The sequence below is a fragment of the Balearica regulorum genome, chromosome 3 (genome assembly GCF_011004875.1).
Source record: "Balearica regulorum gibbericeps isolate bBalReg1 chromosome 3, bBalReg1.pri, whole genome shotgun sequence".
Taxonomy (NCBI): Eukaryota; Metazoa; Chordata; class Aves; order Gruiformes; family Gruidae; genus Balearica; species Balearica regulorum.
In genome coordinates, this window is record NC_046186.1 from 90811859 (window position 1) to 90832345 (window position 20487).

Below are 20487 nucleotides of genomic sequence, written 5' to 3' on the forward strand. Positions count from 1 at the left end.
TGTATTGTAGTGATATTTTCAGCTGTTCAATATAAAATAGATAAATAAAATAACATAGGAAGTAATGAAGATGTATTTATTCAGTTATGGCATCAACCCTATCATGAAACAGTAGAACTATGGAGCCTTCTAATCCTGGAAGGAAATGAGTTGAGGGTTAGCATGCGGACTTGGCTACTGCCCATCAAGAGGAGATGGGCTGGGACTGTCAAATCCAGGGAAGTTCTAATGTAACATCTGCTTGTATTAAGATGTAACATCTTCACAAATAGCCAGATTTAATTAAGTATTTACAGTACAGACCTAACAAGTAAAGGTGAACACAGCAGGAAAAAGCTGGGGTTTTTAAAATAATGTTACCTTTCAAAGAAACACCAAGTGAATAAATCAAATGACTTGAAGCCACACCCCAAATGTGCCCTGTTGAGAAAAATGCAAGCATACATATTCTAAAAGCTGTAGTTTCAATGGAGAGTTTGTTTCATTTTGTTTTCTTTTTCAAAAAAGAACAACATTGAATAGCAATGTTGCTTGTCACAATGATTGTTATAGACGTCATAGGTGATTCAAGTTCTCTGAAGAAAATGAAATACCTTCTGTCTGTGAAGGTAGCATTCAGGAATGCAGGAAAGTACAAAAGTATGTCCATTTTTCAAATAAAAATATAAACATTCTGGGTGCTTTGTACACTTATTTTTGAAATTAATTTGGATACGTGGTACTTTTGGACAAACTCAAGGGACATCTAGCTTTAAACTGAAGTTATACACAAAGTTTAAATGCTGCAGTTACATAGAAACAATGAAAAGTTACAGAAAACTATGAAAAACAGAATAACCAAATTCAGATTAACTTCTCATTTTGATTAGTTATGTCAGCTGCAGTTGAATGTAACTTTACTGATAGTGATTTATCTTAAATTTTAAAATAGATTGTAAGTGGAACTTTTTTCAGAAAAAAAAAAACCCAACCCAAAATGCAGTAATATGACAGGTCTAGTTATACGTGCAAGAGCTATGTGCTTAGAAAGTTAGTGCTTTTAGTGACCTGAGTGTTATTTTCATTTTTAACTTGTATCATGACATACTCAGAAACACCCCCAAAAAACAACCAACCAACCCCCCTCCCCCCGCAACAACAACTACAACCTACATACCTAGTTTTCTTAGAGGGAAAATCAGCATATTGTATGTTTTACTTCAGTAAATGTTCAGGGGTGCAGATTCAGCAATGGAAAATAAACTTTATCAGTGCACCCAGACTGGTGTTTCCAAGGCACATCCTGCAACGGAAGGCTTCTCAGTTGTTCTGAAATGTTCAGTTTTTCTTTCAGAGAACCTGTGAAACTGTGTGCTTGCTTTTTACAGACTTGTCCCCCACCCAGACAAGACCTAGCCTTTTCATCTTTTGCGCTATCAAATGTAAACTGGAGCAGTCTTATTGTCTACAATACAATGGAACTGGAATGCTGTGAGATGCTTTCTTGGCTATTGCCATGCCATCACTCGTAGCCATACTGGCTTGTTTCACTACTAATGTTGAGAAATCAATGCAGAATGGTTTGTATTGCTGTACAAGAACTACTTTCAGTGGTAGTTTTCTGCATTCATCTAAAGCAAGAAATCTGTTTATAGTTTGAGAATAAAATGGCATTTGATAAAGGGAAAACTTAACTGCGAATTATCTTCTCCTTCCATCTTCCCATAAGGATTTCTTCTCATAGCAAGTGTCTTTCCGATGCTATTTTTATTTCATTGCTCTGAAAGCTTTTCAACAGAGATGGAAGCAGTCAGGGTTTAATTCTGTTTTTCACGGAGACGTTTCCCTCCTGGTTGAGATCTTTAGTTTAACCCTCCTTCATTTAAGGAAATTCTTATGAATTATGAAGACTCTGGTAAACAGAATGATTAGTAAGTAGTTCAGGATTTGGTTCTTTTAGCAGCCTCCCTAATTAAGACTCTTATCTTGGAATGCAAAGGGATGCCAGCCAAGCTCTCACACCAGAGCATCATTTCCTCTTGATTTAATCTCTTATATATGATGAGATAGCCTGAAAGAGATCACAACTTCAGCATGTAATAACCTATAACTTCATTTAGATACATGTAATATTCTAAAAATATGTATTTTTATTCAGTAGGCTAAGCTTTTTTCAAGTTGTGTTTTGAATTGATTCAGTATACTACTGCTGAAGGAGCAAGACTTCACATTCAATAAAGCTCATTTGTTTGATCATTGAAGGGTGTATTTTCATTCTAATTCTGGTCTGCAAAGTTCTTGTCTATTAAGCTCCCTACAGTTTTGGTCGGTGATGAGAAGTCTCTGAATGTGTCAAGGACAAAAATATCTTGATTGTTTACAGGATAATAGAACATGCGGTCTCTGTCTGACAAACTAACAAATGCACTTAAGCCTTATTAAAGTGTTGGACTAGCAAAGAGAAACAAATCAAAATGTCTGTATATATTGCTTCTACAAAATGAAGCTCTACTTCCAGGAATACTGCCTTAACAAGCTTGGAACACTGGTGGAACAGTTTTGGGGGTTTATATCTGTGCTTAATCAAAAACTCTACACTCAAAATTGTAGTCCTGAGTAAGCAGGTTTCAGTAGCTGATTTTGCTGAGAATATTTACACATCATGAAATAATTATAAGGGATATGCAATATAAATGTTTGATTTACACTTAGTGCTTAAGATTACAGATTTAATTTTTATGTCTTTATTTTTAAGCTGGTCCAAGCAGTGCCATTGGAGCTCAGGAAAGTACTGCCCAATTGTTGGTGTCAGATTCAAACCTCATTCATGTGTTAGTGAAATTTCTTTCCGGCACTAATCCTCATGGAACAAATCAACACAGTCCACAGGTAACTAGCAATTAAAATAAGAAAACAACCTCTTTGTAATAGCATTTCAATACACTTCACATGAATATATGTATATATACATATATAATATGTATATATGTATATATATACACATGTATAATACATATATAATATGTATTATTCATAATGTATTATATCCTTGACTTGTTTCTTTTTTTGGTTATAGTCTTAGTTGGCTCTGATGAGCAGCCATTGGGAAGTTCGTGTTGGTGACACACTCTGAGTAGTGATTGTACATTTTTACAACTATCTGGAGACCTGCCACAGGGAGATAATGCCCTGCAATATGTCAGTGAATGTGTTCCATGTTAGGATTCCTAGTTGCACACATGAAAAATGCAATAGAGTTCAGTTAGTTTCCTGAAATCTTGTTGGGTTGGGATAAATATGCTAATGAAGATTAAGTTTAAATACCTAATAATTCCAGAATTAAAATCATACTTTTATTTTCTGCGTGTTTTCTGAATTCAGGTATACTGTTTCTCCTGATTTCAACTAATGTTTTTTTTTGCTTTTTGCAGTTTTCGAAACATCTGTGAATAGTGATTTTAAAAAAGCCCAAGTTAACTTAATTGTATGTAATGTTTGACAGGAGTCTCAGAAACACTTAGTTTAGGAGACAGAAAACACCTGGTATTTCCCAGAAAAATTTTTAGAAAATGCATAGTCTTTTCCAGAACTTAAAAATTACACAGTGCCATTAATTTAAAGCACTTATATGTAAATGTCTAGTTTGTGAAAAGACATTCAGATTAGCACAGAAATGTATTCTGTGTGAAGTGTAGTTTGCATTGCCAAAAAGATAAAGTCTCAAGCTCCAAATTGAGTCTTAGGGAAAGAACTGAATTATTTGCTTTTTACTCATGTTTAGTAGTAGAAAAACACAGAATATAAATCAATATGGAATGGTTCTCCTGTGAAAACCCTGTAAATTTTTTCAGACAGCAAGTTAAGCTACATGATATTTTTCTGTTCTTAGAAAATATTCTTGTTAGATACTACTTAATGTTCTTGAAGACATTTCAGATTTATATAATACTTATTAAAATGCCTTTCCCTCTAGGTTGGGCCAACAGCGACACAAGCTATGCAAGAATTTCTTACTCGGTTACAAGTGCACCTTTCTTCAACTTGTCCTCAGATGTTCAGTGAATTTTTATTGAAGTTAATACATATACTTTCAACAGAAAGGTAAATCTTAACTATTTTTTTTTCCTTTCATGCCCTCTTTGTCTTTAAAATCTGGGCGAGTGTGAATCACAGCTAAGACGTCTGTGTCCCACCTTGTCATGCTGTCAAGGTATGTATAGATGGAGATCTTGGGTGTTGCGGCAGCACTACCAGCAGGGTCTGGGCTGCTTCTGGCACGTGGAAGAGTGCAACTGGAATCCACAGACAGGCGTCGTCCGTGTGTGAGGGATAGTGAATAGAAGAACTAAACGGTTGGACTGACTTTCATCTAGAGCTAAGATTTAGGCCTTGTTAAAGTAATCCCTAAAATAAGAGCACCTATTAAAAAGAGAAGTAGTATTCTGAGCCCTGAATTAATGAAAGATTCTAGGAATTATTCATAGATTGTGAAAATAATACGGATGGCTTTTATAACATGGTAGAATGAAATGTGAGATTGTATAATCCTATTTAAGTAATATGCATATTTATTGCTTTGTCTTTCTATTCCTCTCCTCCTCACCTGACAGTGGAAAACCTCCACTGCCCCACTGTTCTTCGGGGGCCTACTGATGTCTTGTCTCCCCACTAGTGTAGAGGAGTGCCACTGGGCAGGGGAGAGATAAGAGCTTATGGCTTGTCTTTTACAGCTCTACTTCTTCAAGGCTTAGGTCAGTGGGCACTAGACTGTTGTGTATACAGTAGTACACCAGAAATGTGCTAATTGTTTGGCCTGAAGTACATTAGGAATTATCATTTATTTCTGGTATTGTTTTGCTCATCCTCAGACAAAGGCTTCGTATGATTAGGAATGAGCTTTCTTAGTTTCTGGCTTCCCAGTAGGTGGCGCTTTGGTGTTAGCTATTCTTTAATCCTACAGCAAACAGTTCTGGCCTTCTCTTAAGAGATTTTACCATAGTAACTTAAATTGAATGGGTGCTGTTTACCAGGCTACATTGATAATCAGTCACTTATACAAGAAATGTCATAATACAATAAAATCATTAGTTCACAGTAAGTCTTGGAATGCATAGCTGCATGCCATAATTTATTTGAAATAAGCTGATGAGACCACTGAAAGGATAGGTTTTGAAATGTGTTAGATTTTTTTTTTTTTGGAGACAAAGCAAAGGTGGGACTGAAATGTCATAAAATGGAAGCAAAGCACCAGAAAAGGGTTTAGATGGTTATTTCTAAAACCTCAGGTAAATATTGAAGTATACCATGTCTGATCAAAGCGTAAGATTGATTGTGAAGACAAGCAGTGTTTTACTGTTAGAACTAATTAAATGACAAATATTTTCTTCAGGGCTGATTCTATAAACTGTTTCGTTCTGTATTTAAATTTAGAAGTTATAGTAAGATTAATCAATGTCAAAACATACGGAGAAATATATAAAAAATCAGTAACTAACACTTCAAGAGTTAGGATGTTCAAGAGTTAGTTTAAATGTACTGATTCAGAAGGTTCATTTTGTAGTCCACCAGTATATGTGTAAAAGTAATTGGGAAAATAAACTTACTCCTAAAAGAGATCCTTCAAGCAATCAACTGACAAGCACCAACCTGTGCTAGTTTGAGTACCTTCTGATGGTCTTATGTGTAGTGACTATTTAGATAGCTAAAACCTGACTGTTTGTCTTCTACCTCAGGTGAAAAAAGGGGAAAACACCCCCGCACGCGCCCCCCCCCAAACAAATCAGAACATGGGAAGAAACAAAATAATCATAATTTGCTGTTAGAAAACAAATAATCCTAATGATATTAAAGTATTAGACGACTTCTTCCCATGAAGTTTCCCTGTAAATATACCAAACTTTTCACTCACAACTGAACAGGACTGTATTCCAAGCCTACACTTACAAAGCTAACTGAATGATTAAAAAAAAGGTGGATCCTAAAATTTTTCAAAGGAAACTTGTATCCTTAGTGGTATCGGGAAAGTGATAGCATGAGCAGGTTCTACAGGCTCTGTAATGACCAGTATATTAAACAGTTACGAATGCTTGATTTCTTTGAAAGATCAGATTGTGCTTTAACATGCATTTCTGAAAATGGCTGGATTTTTATTTATTAAAAGTCTGGTGTGTTTTTTGATTCTTAAAAATCAAGAAAGAAAAAAACCAGAAAACCAACAACAAAACCTCTTTAACTTGTTAATATTGAAGAGTGAAATATATTGATTTTTTTTTCTTTCAGGGGTGCTTTCCAGACGGGCCAGGGACCCTTGGATGCACAAGTGAAACTCTTGGAATTTACACTGGAACAGAATTTTGAAGTTGTATCAGTTAGCACTATTTCTGCAGTAATTGAGTCTATAACCTTCCTTGTCCATCATTACATTACGTGTTCGGACAAAGTGATGTCTCGCAGCGGCTCAGACAGCTCTGTGGGTGCTCGAGCGTGTTTTGGAGGGCTTTTTGCCAATATTATCCGTCCAGGTGATGCCAAAGCAGTTTGTGGAGAAATGACAAGGGATCAACTTATGTTTGATCTGTTAAAGCTGGTCAACATTTTAGTTCAACTGCCGCTTTCCAGTAACCGAGAATATAGTGCCCGTGTTCCAGTAGCAAGCAGTACTACAGACAGCGTGTCTGATGAAGAAAAGGTTTCAGGAGGCAAAGATGGCAATGGAAACAATGCTAATACTCAAGGATCAACTGCATATGTGGCAGACTTGGTGTTAGCCAACCAGCAAATTATGAGCCAGATTTTGTCTGCGCTTGGCCAGTGTAACAGCAGCGCTATGGCAATGATTATTGGTAGGTATTTTGTAAATAAAACAGAAGATCTTGGGGTGGTAAAACACTTAAAACGTCTACAAACTCATAAATTGGCTGTATACATGAAAGACTGTGTCACAGAAATGACAGGAAAGAAGAGCCTGATAGGAAGTGAAAGGAGCAGACAGGTATGTGGAAAAAAAACCTACTATGAGGTGGGAGACAGTAATTAAAACCAAACAGGAATGCATTTGACATTTGAATTTGCTGAATCTCAGAATGGTCAGTGTTGAAAAGGGCCTCTGGAGATTGTCTAGTCCAACTAGTCCTGCAGAAAGGGTGAACTCAGAGCCTGCCTCATAGAGCAGGTTGCTCAGTACCTCGTCCAGTTGGGTTTTTAGTTCCCCAAGGGTGGAAACTCCACAACAGCTCTGGGCAACCTGTTACAATGTTAAATCATTCTAAGTAGAAAAGCCCTTATGTTTAAATGGAATTTCCTGGGTTTCACATAGAGGCCATCACATGCCTCTGCAGTTTGTACTGTAGACACGTTACCTCAATTGTTCTCTATGTATTGCATTATTTTCCTTTTTTTTTTTTTTTTAATAATTTCTGAAAAAGACAAATTACAATTGTGGCCCTTGCACAGAATATGTAAACTTTTCTATTCCTCTGTTTTACCAGTAATCTCGTTAACATCATGTTCTGGGAGTTCCAGTTCCATTTGTGGGTGGGATCTTCCTGCTGTGAACAAGTGGGGAAGCTGATGATGTTTTGAACAGCAAAATTGCTGTTGGTCAGACATGTACCTAAGGTGCATTTTCTCAGAGAGATTGTCTTTGTGACTTGCTTATGAGCTGTAATGATAGCATAGAGTTTATTTGCACAAATTAAACTGCTGACTGAAATACCATGAATGTTACTGCATGCGCAAAACTGGAAAAACATTTTGCAGGAGGATAGGCAAAGAGTTTGCACTCCATTTCAGGCATAATAGTAAAATTTTGTTCTCCTTATAGCAATTCTTGTTTCGAAGAAAGTTCCTGGCCTTTTCTGTGTTAGTGTCTTGTAAGCAGATGTGAAACTGTTAACCAGTGCTATTATCAGAAGACAGTATACTTTTTGAATGAGAGCACATGAATGTTAGACCAGTGGTTCATTTTGGCATAAAAGCAATTGAGGAAAAAGTAGAAGCCTCCAGTAGTCAAATTAAACTGCAGGCAGGATTTGACAAGCCTGGATTGCGCTGTTGGAACCTTCCCGAAATTAATTCCAGAATGTCTCCTCCTTTACTCTGGGTAGTTGGTGTCATATTGCAAATACGCTATGAACACTGAAAGTAGTTTGTTCTGGGAATGATAGTTTGTGCTCAATATGTGTTTCTTTGGGGTGAAATTCAAAAATTCTTCTCCTCAACTTTGATGTCTTTCTGAACCACTGATTTTTGTCCAGCAGTTGTTTTGCATTTTTTAAAAGGCAATTTGGAAAGATACTGTTGTTTCAAAACATTTTTCATTGAATTCAGGATATTGGGCCAGCTGATCCCTTCAGTGGATTGTTCCTCCCAAGGTCTTTCAATATAGATTATTGAAACTAATTTGTATGTGTATTTTGGGAAGATAGAACACAGCTATTTGTGGTTTTAGTTCCTTCATGAAGAACTGTATTAAGCTCTCTCCAGACAATTCCAATGAGCAAAACATTTCTCCAAGACTGCAGCCAAGGTTATGTATGATTCAGAAGTCAGTTATCAGCATATGATAGTAAACATGGAATAGCTAGTGCAGCATGCTAGCTACCCAGAAAAGATAAACAAGATGATATCTGCAGATGTGTACTGATAGGTAGTGGCTCTGGTGTCAAAATTTATGCTAATAATTTACTGCACCTGGTGAGCCAGCTGGTTGGGGACCAGGATGGCCTTGAGTAATTTGCTTGTCACATGAAGTTAAAACATTTGTCGGATTTTTCTTTTATGACCATTTTGTCTATTTATTTCATTAGGTTTTTATACTTTGTCATTGACAGACTATGAAAATCATACAAGTTACAATATTACCCTCCCTATCCTACCTTCTCCTTGTCTCAAAGTCTTCACAGCCACCTTAGTTGGCTTCAGCTCCGTCATTCATTCATTCATTCTACTTAACTTTTCTAGACCATGCAGAGACTGAGTCTTAAGACCTTCCTTGTCTGTCTCCATGTATCCCGTGCTTATCAATATTTTCTTTCTTGATAGCTTGAAGGTGATTAAAGTACTACAGCTGTCACTTCTCCTGCTGGAGTGTTTCTCTAAAGCATGCTCCACATTATTTTTTATTATTTGTTAGTATAAATCCACTTTCTGTAAATGGAACGGGATTATTCCATCCATTCCCCCGACTCAAATCTAAAACCACTTTTAAAAGCTCTTCCAGATTGATGTGATATGCTTTGTAAGACAGTTGTATTTATAGACGTAAACTCTTCCTTGGGAAGACTATTCTTTTGCTTTCTATCCTCAATTTCAGCAGTGTGTAATCAATATTGCTGAATGTTGATATTCAGTAAATCCTCATTAATAAATCCTGAGCTGTTACACTGAGAAGCAGAATTCTGGGAGAGGTATTTCTGACAGAAATATATATATGTTAAATGGTTTTGGGGCTTTTTGGCTGCACAAGTGCACTTACCTGAAAAAAATCTTAAATACTTGTTAGTTGCTTCTGGCTAGGAGTGATTCCAATCCTTGTAGTTCTTAATCTGTCTCCTTCACTAATTACAGTCGTTTGTATGGTCTTACCTAAATTGGATTTAAATTCCCTGACTTCCTGGGTCAAGTCTTCCTATTTATACTGTAAAGAAGGTAGGATCTATCTAGGAACACTAATAGTAATTTATATGATCCTGAAAAGTGGCCCATTTGTAGTTTGTAAAATCCATGTGAACATTTAACTAAAAGAAATTTAAATATCCTTGAGTTCTCTTATGTGCTGTAATGGTTTCTTAGGTCTCAACTTCTGACCTTTGAACTGTTTCTGTTTTCACTAAGGTGCAAGTGGCTTACATCTCACTAAGCACGAAAACTTTCACGGTGGCTTGGATGCAATATCAGTTGGCGATGGGTTGTTCACTATCCTGACAACACTTAGTAAAAAAGCAACAACAGTGCAAGTCATGCTTCAGCCAATTCTTACCTACATGGCCTGTGGGTACATGGGAAGACAGGTAAGTTCCCTTAGGTCTGTCTGCTGTGCTTCAAGTGAATTATAGCTTAGTTGATACTGTAATCTATAATAAGCTCAGAAAACTGAACTAGTGCTACGTAAAAGAAATGTTAACATTTTTCATCTTCATCTCACTGAACTTTGGTGCTGAAGTTAGGAAGCCTCTCTCCATTGCCCATGGTAGATGGAGAGTGTGAGTCTCTGTAAGGACATTTTGACATTCCCCTAAATGTTCCTGGCTAAAAGCTTGAAGATAGATTGAATGTGTTGTTATGTTCAGGTGGGAAGCACATTTATTGTGTTCATATTAGTAGGTATTCTTATTTCCCTTCAGCTGCTTACCCTGGTAGTTTGATCTTTTCCTTATCACAAAGACTTCTGCTACGTAGGAGTGAACCATATGGAGCATGATACTGTTATTTTGCAGTAAATTATGGTGGCATTTCCTCTCTGGAATTTTTGCCTGCTAGTAGGGGATACTAATGAATATTTCTGTCATATTAATTTTGCATGAAACTATGTATTTCTTAACTTCTAGGGTTCTCTCGCCACTTGTCAGTTATCTGAGCCACTGCTCTGGTTCATTTTACGAGTGTTGGATACAAGTGAGGCACTGAAGGCCTTCCATGATATGGGTAAGGATATCTTTTCTTTAGCTGCGTCAAGTAAAAGGTTTATTGTAAAAAAATTTTTTGGCACTTAAGGAATACAGATATGTGCCTGGAGGAGCAAACTTACTAAATAGGCCTTTGCTTGCTTAGAATCTGAAAGGTGTTGTTTTTTCCGCCCTCCTGCCCACATTATACACAGGTGGTGTTCAGCTTATTTGTAACAACATGGTAACAAGCACAAGAGCTATTGTTAACACAGCGAGAAGTATGGTTTCGACTATTATGAAATTTCTTGACTCTGGTCCCACCAAAGCAACAGACAGCAGTTTGAAAGCTAGGGTGCTAGCTTCTGAGCCTGATAACGCAGAAGGAATTCACAATTTTGCGCCTTTGGGTGAGTAATACTTCTTTCTCTTATATTAGTATCCACTGGTCATTTGAATCTGTATCAAGTTTTTAACAAGAAATCTTGTGATAGTGTCAAATGTTGCAATACTATTAAATCTCCTAAACAGAGGGGTTGCTGGTGTTTCAAGATGATGTTGGTGGAGGAAGGTAGCCCCTGCTCCACAGATAGTAAGACCTTTGTGGATAGGGGAAGGAAGGAAAGGGAGTGATCTGTATCTGATGTAGTCATGCATCAAGGTGGGCTACTTCCTTCCTCTCTAGGTCAGGGGATACCCAGTTCCAGCCCACCATCTGCCATAGGCACACTAGGACTCACTGACTTCACTTCAGGCACATCAGATTTGATGGGGCTGTTACAGAAGCATAGCAAAGCTGAATGACACAGAGTGAGCCTGAGCTAGGTCAAACAGAGCAGCAGAAGCTGGATGGGGCTGGTATTGCTGCTGCTGTCCCACATGCACCTAATTGCTCCGATGTTGCCTGCATGAACGTTTGTTAGAATTGCAATGCTGTTTCAGTATTACTAAAATGCATGTGTTTTAAGATGTAGATGTACTCTAATATCTTACAAAGGCTCCTTTTCACCACTAGTGTCTTAATGTTTTCTGTTGCTGCCCACTAGCCTAGTGTAGCCCATGAATGTATTCATACAGTGTGTCTCACTGTCAAGAGGGGAGAACAAAAGGATTATTTTTAAAATTTCTGGAAAAATTGTTGGACGAGAGAAATCCGTGCAGTTCTGTTATTCAAATTTAAGAGTGTCAAAAATAATGAAATGAAATTTAAAAAAAAAAAAGTTTATTTGGCAGAATAGGAGTCCATTAGAAATCTTCTACCTTGCTCTTCACAAATTCTGAAAAGGTAAATTTAAGAATCCTGCAAATGTCAGTACTTGATTACTTTTAGTAAAAATCCTAAGCATGTATGGTGGTAGGTTCTTGCATGTCTTATCTCAGAAATTGCAAAGTGCTTGCTATGAGTGCATCTATCTTTTTACTTTGTCAGGAGTGTGCTTTTGAAATTAACCTTTTGGGTGTCCTCACTTACTACACTCTGATTCTTATCATGTAGTGTTCTCTGAGAGACGAACTCGATTCATTTGGGATGAAAGTCTGTCAAAAGATGTCCAGCTACTACTCTGCATTCAGTCTTGGGCCAGGGTAGAGCTGCTGTAAAGTAAAATACCCCAAGTACCTGGAGTTTGAACAGTGCAAATCTGGTCTTGTTGTGCCATACAACTTGCTAAAGAAGACAGCCTAGAAGATCTTCCTACTTTGTGCTTAACTCATGCTAAGATTAGAAAAATAAGGGGCTGCTGTGGTCAGGATTTTTTTTCCTAGTGCCTTTAAAAAAAGATTTTCATGTGAAACAAACCTTTTTAAAGAAAAAGGTTTGCAGACTTCCATTATAAAGTTGTTCATATTATTATTGCAATATTTAAACCTTTAAAGCCTTCATTATGTTAAGTATGAATTATCTAAGTTAAGTTCTAAGCATATGGTTCAACTTGCACATTTTTGATTGGTTTATTTTTCCAATAAACTCTTGATAGAAAGTTTAAGACTTTGGTAGCAAGTGTCTCCTAGCAAATTTCCAAGCACGTGCATATGCAGGTGGATATGTAAACTGCCTATTGTAAAACAGTCTAAGAGTAAAAGAAAAATACCTCTGCAGTTGTCATTATTACACGTGGGTTGTTATTGATAAACCAAAACAGGTGAGATAGGGAAAAAAAAAAGGTGTTTTCCACAGTTCAGATTGTAAATTAATCTGGGATTTATTAATAAACATTAATAATCAATGTTAACGGTGCTGTTTTTGAAGGTTCCATCACCTCAAGCAGTCCCACTGCCCAGCCAGCTGAAGTGCTGTTACAGGCTACTCCTCCCCACAGAAGAGCTCGCTCTGCTGCATGGTCATACATATTTTTACCTGAGGAAGCTTGGTGTGACCTCACAATCCACCTTCCTGCAGCCGTGCTGCTCAAGGAGATCCACATCCAGCCTCACCTGGCCTCTCTGGCGAGTAAGTAGATTCACTGACATTGATGCTGGTTTGAAAATTTGAAGGATAGTAGTATTTAGAAATGGTACAAAGAGTGTGATCAGAGGAACTAGAGCTGACAGGTTGTTTGAAGAATGCCTGTAAAAGAAGTTGAAAAGCTTGCTAATTCTGCTTTCCTCGAGAATGGAAGGCCCTGCCTCTGCTTGATTTCTTCTAGCTCAGTACATGTTTTGTGGCATTAACTTTAAATAGGCCAAAAAAACTTGTCAACGGCTCAAAGCTTTCCCTAGTGAGAATGTGATATTGGTCAGGGGTCTTCAGGCAAAATGGTTTTGTATGGTAGTTGGAACAAAGCATGAGATTTTTGGCTTTTATTGTCATAACCCTGCTACGGGAACATGCGACACTTACACTGACAGGACTTTTCTTCTTCTTAAGTCTTTGAAATAAACTCTATACACCGTGTGTCAAAGTACTGACGCATTTTAACATATGCCATTGCACAGGTCAAATGCTGCAGCTGTGTAGTAGTGTTTGCCTAAGATCATTTCAGTCATCTTGTTCTGTATCTTTAACAGGAATGCATGTTTAACACTTAAAATTCAAATCAGTATAGATTTTTAAATAGTATTAAACCTTCTTATCTTACTTTGTAGCTTGCCCTTCATCAGTATCTGTTGAAATAAGTGCAGATGGTGTCAATATGTTACCTTTGTCAACTCCCGTTATCACAAGCGGTCTCACATATATAAAAATCCAGCTGGTAAAAGCTGAAGTTGCCTCAGCTGTCTGCCTCCGTCTCCATCGTCCTCGGGATGCCAGTACACTAGGCCTCTCTCAAATCAAACTGTTAGGCCTCACCGCCTTCGGAAACACCTCATCTGCCACCGTCAATAATCCATTCCTTCCCTCTGAGGATCAGGTCTCTAAAACAAGGTAAGCTTCCAGTCTCAGTGGTCAGAGGCACGTTCCTGCTGGTTCATGGTTTTGTCTTTTTTTAGTGATATTTCCCGCTCTGAGTCAGATCTTGCAGTAGCAAACTGTATTCGTGAGTACCTGTTTTTGTAGTTGAGTTATAACATTTACAGAATCTGTTTCAAATAGAAAACTTGCCTCCTTTTTTTTTTCTCCTTTTTTTACAGAAGGCAAATATAAGCAATACCCGCTTTTTTGGTAGCATGCTTAATCTGCATATGCAAAAGGGGGTCTTTCATCTCTGCAGTGGTGAAAGAATACAAAGGCGAGGAAGCATTCAGAGTTGCATTCTGTGTTTTTAATGGGTCAACAGTTGTCAAACTGAAATAGCAACACATTTCTTATCCTTACTGAAGTCAACAGAGTTACATAAGTATTGGCGCAGGAATAGAAATAGGACAATGGGGTGTTTTGTGGAAGTCGTATCTAATATTGCTGTTTGCGAACATTTGCAAAATAGGAACTGAATGTTGTGATTCTGGCATATCAGCAAGATTTCTTTTCAAAAGCTTTTTTTTTTTTGTTAGGTGGCATCTTGAGTTTTGTAGTCATTTTTAAAATAAAAATGAATAAAACCTTTAGGATTTAAAAAAATAAATGTTAAAGTTTTCCAACTTTGAATTTAATTTAATGTGTGAACTTTTGAGATATCCTAGTTCTGAAATTTAGCTTACTAAATTGTAAAAAATCATCACTTTGATATATTTCATCTTTCAACCTAAATGTTTATAAATTTGAAAAGAGAGCATGGGAAAGTTTTAAAAGCTTTTCTTCTTTTGCTGGGAAAAGTTTTGAGAGTGTGAGTAAATGAATACTGTCCAGTGTATATTTGATAAAAGCTGTATAACTGAAATTGATCTTGAATAGCAGAGAAGCTAATTTTCATAGCCAAACTATACTATTGATATATTTGTACTTCAGAAAAGGTTATCTTAAAGACAGTATCTAAAGAAAGAAGGTCAGTGTGCATTCTTCGTGTCTTGAAATGTTTGATTGTGGCTTTCAGCTTAGTTTTATAAGTATCTCAATAAAGTATTGGTAGTAATATGATAGATATATTCAATAAACTTGGTTATAATTTTGTTTTAGACACAACAGAAAACTTGCTCTTTTCTAAAATGATAAATATTTAGGAGTAAATTATTCCTAAAATAAAAGTGTAAACTTCATTTAAGATCTATATGCACGTTTACCTTTTTTTTGAACTATAAGGTTAGCTGTGAAAATGAGTTAACCTCATAGTTCAGAACTTTTCAGTGAAATGATACCATTTATTTCACATGCAGCTCAGATTGCCACCTTGTTTAAACAGCATTGTAGAATATTTTTTATAAATAAAGTCTAGTTTAATATGCTTCCACATTGATTTAATGACAATAAGTTTACTTTTCAAGCTTTTATTATTAAAAGGAATACTGAATGATATTGTTAAAGAATGAGAGAGACATGAGGGAAATGCAGTGACTAACAAATTTTTTATTTCTGCACTTTTTCTGAGTACTTTTAAAATCAGGTTCTCTAAGGTTCACTGTAATCTGTTGTAGATGTGTATGACCCTAAAAGTTTGTTATGTCAGGGAAGCTGTGCAGGTGTATAATTTCAACCACTATTGCAGAAACTTGACCTTAAATATTAATAAATCCAATGGTGCCTAAGTGAGGTAGTGTGCTGTTTCATGTTTCACATTTATGTTTTGGCCAGCTCCTTTTAATGTAAAAAAAACCCAACACCAAAAAACCCAACATGCCCTCCCCCACTACCTTCCACCTATATAAATACCTTCCCCCCCCAGTAGGTTGCCCCTATTGGAAGAAATAGGTATGTGAATCAAGAAATCTTCAGACCCTTTGTAATAAAACTTGCAGGCTCTTCACTTCCTACCCACAGACCCTGCCTTTCTTACAACCTTAAACCAGTGATTACAACAGCATTGCTAATGCATTGTGGTCTTAAATTTAGCACTTTAATTTGCTTTTCTCAGATGAGGTCTGATCATGTCGCAGCAGTTTTCTGTGGTACTTGTCGTAGAATCTAATACAGGTACTTATATATAAATGAAAAATAAAATAATAAGAAAATTATACATTAGCTCATTTTCATGTTTTCCTTTTCAGTATTGGATGGTTAAGATTATTACACCACTGCCTCACTCACATAAGTGATTTAGAAGGAATGATGGCTAGTGCTGCAGCACCCACTGCTAATCTGTTGCAGACATGTGCTGCTTTACTCATGTCACCTTACTGTGGTATGCATTCTCCCAACATTGAGGCTGTGCTTGTAAAAATTGGGCTTCAGTCCACCAGAATAGGCCTAAAATTGATTGACATTCTTCTAAGAAACTGCTCGGCATCAGGGAGCGATCCTGCAGGTGAGTGCAATGTTTTTCTTTTCAGTTGTTGCTTAAAAACATTGATTGTATAAATGTACAAATATAGTATATTTGCATGTTACTTTCTGATTCTGAATTTGGATTGCTAGAACTTGCCGTTGTACTTTGTTATGCTTCTAAGTATCACAGTCTTTGTATGTGGGTAGTTCAACAACAGTAAAGCGGTGCAACAAGGGTTGTTTTGATTTTTGTGTAGAAGAGATGTTTAGGTGAATGTTTTGGAGACATGAGAGCGGAACGTGCAATATATTGTGTGAGCATCTTACCATGGATCTATGTCTAGATGTTTCAAAATAAAGACCATCCATGAGTAGTGTTAAGGAAAACAAGTGCAGCAATATTTGGGCAGTAATAGTCTGTGGGACAGTATAAATTCTGAGTAGCACTAAATGTTGAAAATATTTACAGGTAGAGGTATATAATCAAGACACTTGAACTACTAATCTGTGTCCCACAATGAAATTTTGCAGTAGCTCTTCTGTTAATGCACTGGAGGTTTTTTATTTACAATTCCATACCACTTTGCTTTGCTGTTTTGTGGCTTTTAAATGAAAGAAAACTGAATTCTTATTTTTCCCATTTTGAAGTTACTGACACTGACAGAAAGCACTCTTCTCAAAATGGCTTTCATGACTTATTTGGCCACAAGTTAGTGTTTCAGTGTAGCCTACTGTTTTTTCCTGGAATGCTGTTAGATAGGAGAGTAGTTTCCTACAGGGCAGGAGATGAAGACAGGAAGGAGAAGATGAATAGGAAATAATCTGAGGAAATCATCGGCCTTAGTCCCATTGATGGAAATTGGAGTTAAATAAGCTTCCATTATGAAGTAAATGTTTGCTTCTGTGAAGCATGAGGTTTGACAGCTCTATTGGAATTAGTTACATCTTTTTGGAATATGTTGAAGAAAATCGTGCTAGTTAAATCTTTAAGTCCTGTGTCTGATGAATGTTGCAATGATTTTTCCTTTTAAAGGCTGAACATTGCATTGAACATACAAAATGTACAGTTTTGAGACAGTGGTGTGTATAAGAATTGCATCCTTATTTTAATGGCAAAACCCAATTCAATGTTAATGTTGCAATTCTGTAATAATTTCATTAGTACTTTTAAAAAATACATATATAAGTACTTCTATTATTTCCCTTCCTTTTTTTTTTTTTTTTTTTGAATGCGGCAAGATCTGAATAGCCCTTTACTGTTTGGAAGATTAAATGGTCTCTCTTCTGACTCCACAATAGACATTCTTTATCAGCTTGGAACAACTCAAGACCCTGGAACAAAAGATAGGTAATGCTATTTGGATTGTCATGTGGAAATGTATACAAAAATAATCTCCTAAATAGTGGCTTGATGTTACTGCACAAAACCAGATTTTAAAAAATCTGTTATGAGATAGCCTGAAAGTGCAGAAACCTAAAGAAGCTTTCCCTCCTAGCTCTTTGCATCTTTTGCAGAGAATGCTGTCCCTCTTTTTTACTCTTACAAATCTAAAAAAACTTCTAGTGTTCAACTGAGTTTTCTCTCAAATACTCAAATACCTGCTATATTTTCTTCCTGTCTAGCAAGAAAGCGTACATTTGTCTGTCCAAGATAAGTGGTTTTAATTCATTTTTCCCCTGTTAGTGATCTAAGTCTTGAGAAGAAATAGTTGGAGCTTACTCTTGAACTTTACTTCAAAGGAGAAAATAAGTGTGTAAATCAGATTACTAAAAGACAGCCACCTAATTTGGTTTTGAGTGCTTCTTTGACCCTTTATAATGTACTACATCATCTTGCCTTCCAGAATTCAAGCATTGCTGAAATGGGTCAGCGATTCCGCAAGAGTTGCAGCTATGAAAAAAAGTGGCCGGGTCAGCTACATTTGTCCAAATAGCTCAACGAGAGAGTATGGTCTTCTGATGCCATCTCCTTCCCATTTGCATTGTGTAGCAGCGATTTTGTGGCATAGTTATGAATTGCTTGTTGAATATGATTTACCAGCGTTGCTGGACAGAGAGCTCTTTGAGTAAGTAAAGCAAAATTTTGCACTGCATACTTTTTATAACTGAATTATTTTGTTCACTGAAATGATACGACTTTAAGTGCAGTCATTGTGAAATAGTAGTGGAAATTGTCATCCCTGAAGCTAATTGATAGAGTGAATACTTAAAGATATCTAAACAGGTAGGTTTGTAATTCTGAACACAAAACTGCACTTCACATATTCAGGTATAATTGTGTTTAATAGCTCTGTTTCATGTGTATTATAGAAATATAGCTGTTAAATTCCTGTATCTAGTAAAGAATCTTTCATTTGTACCAATGAATGAAATGCCCGTTTATGAAAGGAACTTTGATAGCACAATTTCTTTGTTGCCCTTCGGAAATGTTCATATTTTTCTGCTACCTTACTGTCGTCTTTAGGCACAAACAGTCAAACACTGGGAAATGTAGAAGTTACGGTTGTTGGTACATGTATATGGAGCTCTTCTATATGCACAACATGATGGTCTTTAGATACCTGAGTACAAGCTAGACCTTTTCCAAAGACACTTTAGTGATACTATCATAGAATGGTTTGGGTTGGCAGGGACCTTAAAGATCATCTAGTTCCAACCCCCCTGCCATGGGCAGGGACACCCTCCACTAGACCAGGTTGCTCAAAGCCTCATCCAACCTGGTCTTGAGCACTTCCAGGGATGGGGCATTCACAGCTTCTCTGGGCAACCTGTTCCAGTGCCTCACCTCACCTTTGTTAATTCAAAATAAGCTTGTTCATTTGGGGAATCAATGTAAGGATTTTAAATTGCAGGTCAGTTGGTCCTTTCAGGAATACGTTTTAACAGAAATACATTTTCAGGATGGATTTTAACACTTCTAATATTTGAAAAGGGAGAAATCTAATAAAAATAAACTTCCTAAAATGGATAGCCCGTTTAGATTTATATTAGTATAAAAGTGGGGTTTACAACTGAATTCCTGTCTTTTGGAGGAGAGAATGTTGTTTTCATCACAAGACGAAATTGTACCTAGTTTGAGTATGTATGTTGCAATATAGCCTTGTTCCTCTATGTTCTGCCAAATAAAACTATAATTCATATCAGCCAGCATCTGGAGCAAATTATAAAATACATTTTTAATAAATATAAGTCTGACAACAATCCTTCTATAAGGGTAAATAATTCCTCTAATAAAAATAACTCTTGTGTGTTCTTGATCTTATTTGATATTCTAGCTTTTGAAATATTTTCATTGATTCTAGCTATAACTCCTAATTTCTCCTTCATGTGATATTTTACTTTTTTCTTGGATGTATTTTCCTATCATCCCCATTTTCCATTTTGATATTTCTGCTTTGGCCAATGGATACTAATTTATTCCTTAGGTTTTTTTTAATATCTAGTTGGAAAAAAGTCTTATTTTTCATAGACCATGAACTTACCCAGAAAAATTTGGCAAAAGAATTGTAGAAATATATAGTTGGAGTAGAGTTTAAGTGTACCTTTATTATATGTGGACTTTGAGAAATTGTGACTGTCTTCCCAAAGTTATGGGTCATTGGGTCACTTAAATGACTTTTTAATGTTTTCTCTTGGAGAAAGGATTTTTTTTTTTTTTTTATCGGCCATTCACTAGGCCAGTGATAAAGCTAACTTTTGGTTAGACCCATGTTCTGTTCTAAACTTTTAGAGTCCCTTAGACTAAATACAGAATAAGACTTTCACCCAGAAGAGGGGAAAAAACAATCCTTGTCTTCAAATGGGAATGTGATATAGGATGATACATCCAAACTTATTTAAAAAACTAAGATCGAAGTGGCACAAAGTGTGTGTTCACCTCTGTGTGTAAACGTTACGATAATGTGACTTACGGTGTCATGGTACTGTGAATGCAGTTCAGAAAACCGTGGAGTTGGGTTTTTTTAAATACTTTGCCTACTCTGAACAAGTCAGTATGAAGAAGTGATGATTTCACTATTTTACAAATACCACTTTTGAAATTTAAGCTGAATAATAGGAGCAAAATTAGCTTTTGCATTCATGTGGAAACAGATAGTATTTGAGTGGAAGTGAATTCAAAGGTAGGTGGGATTCTAGTATCTCTGAGGAATAATTCTGTTGTTAACTTGT

At 36.5% G+C, this 20487-nt stretch overlaps 1 protein-coding gene across 2 annotated transcripts in view; it reads left to right on the plus strand.

Moving 5' to 3' along the window:
• Positions 1-20487, plus strand: part of BIRC6 (baculoviral IAP repeat containing 6) — a 184833-nt gene that overhangs the window by 85580 nt on the left and 78766 nt on the right. For both annotated transcript variants that reach the window (XM_075748914.1, XM_075748915.1), the window contains exons 44-54: positions 2735-2868; positions 3953-4080; positions 6259-6821; positions 9814-9989; positions 10527-10623; positions 10799-10993; positions 12832-13032; positions 13668-13947; positions 16101-16357; positions 17557-17665; positions 18162-18383. In XM_075748914.1, the coding sequence (XP_075605029.1) occupies positions 2735-2868; positions 3953-4080; positions 6259-6821; positions 9814-9989; positions 10527-10623; positions 10799-10993; positions 12832-13032; positions 13668-13947; positions 16101-16357; positions 17557-17665; positions 18162-18383 (2362 nt within the window). The remainder of the gene's footprint in view (positions 1-2734; positions 2869-3952; positions 4081-6258; positions 6822-9813; positions 9990-10526; positions 10624-10798; positions 10994-12831; positions 13033-13667; positions 13948-16100; positions 16358-17556; positions 17666-18161; positions 18384-20487) is intronic.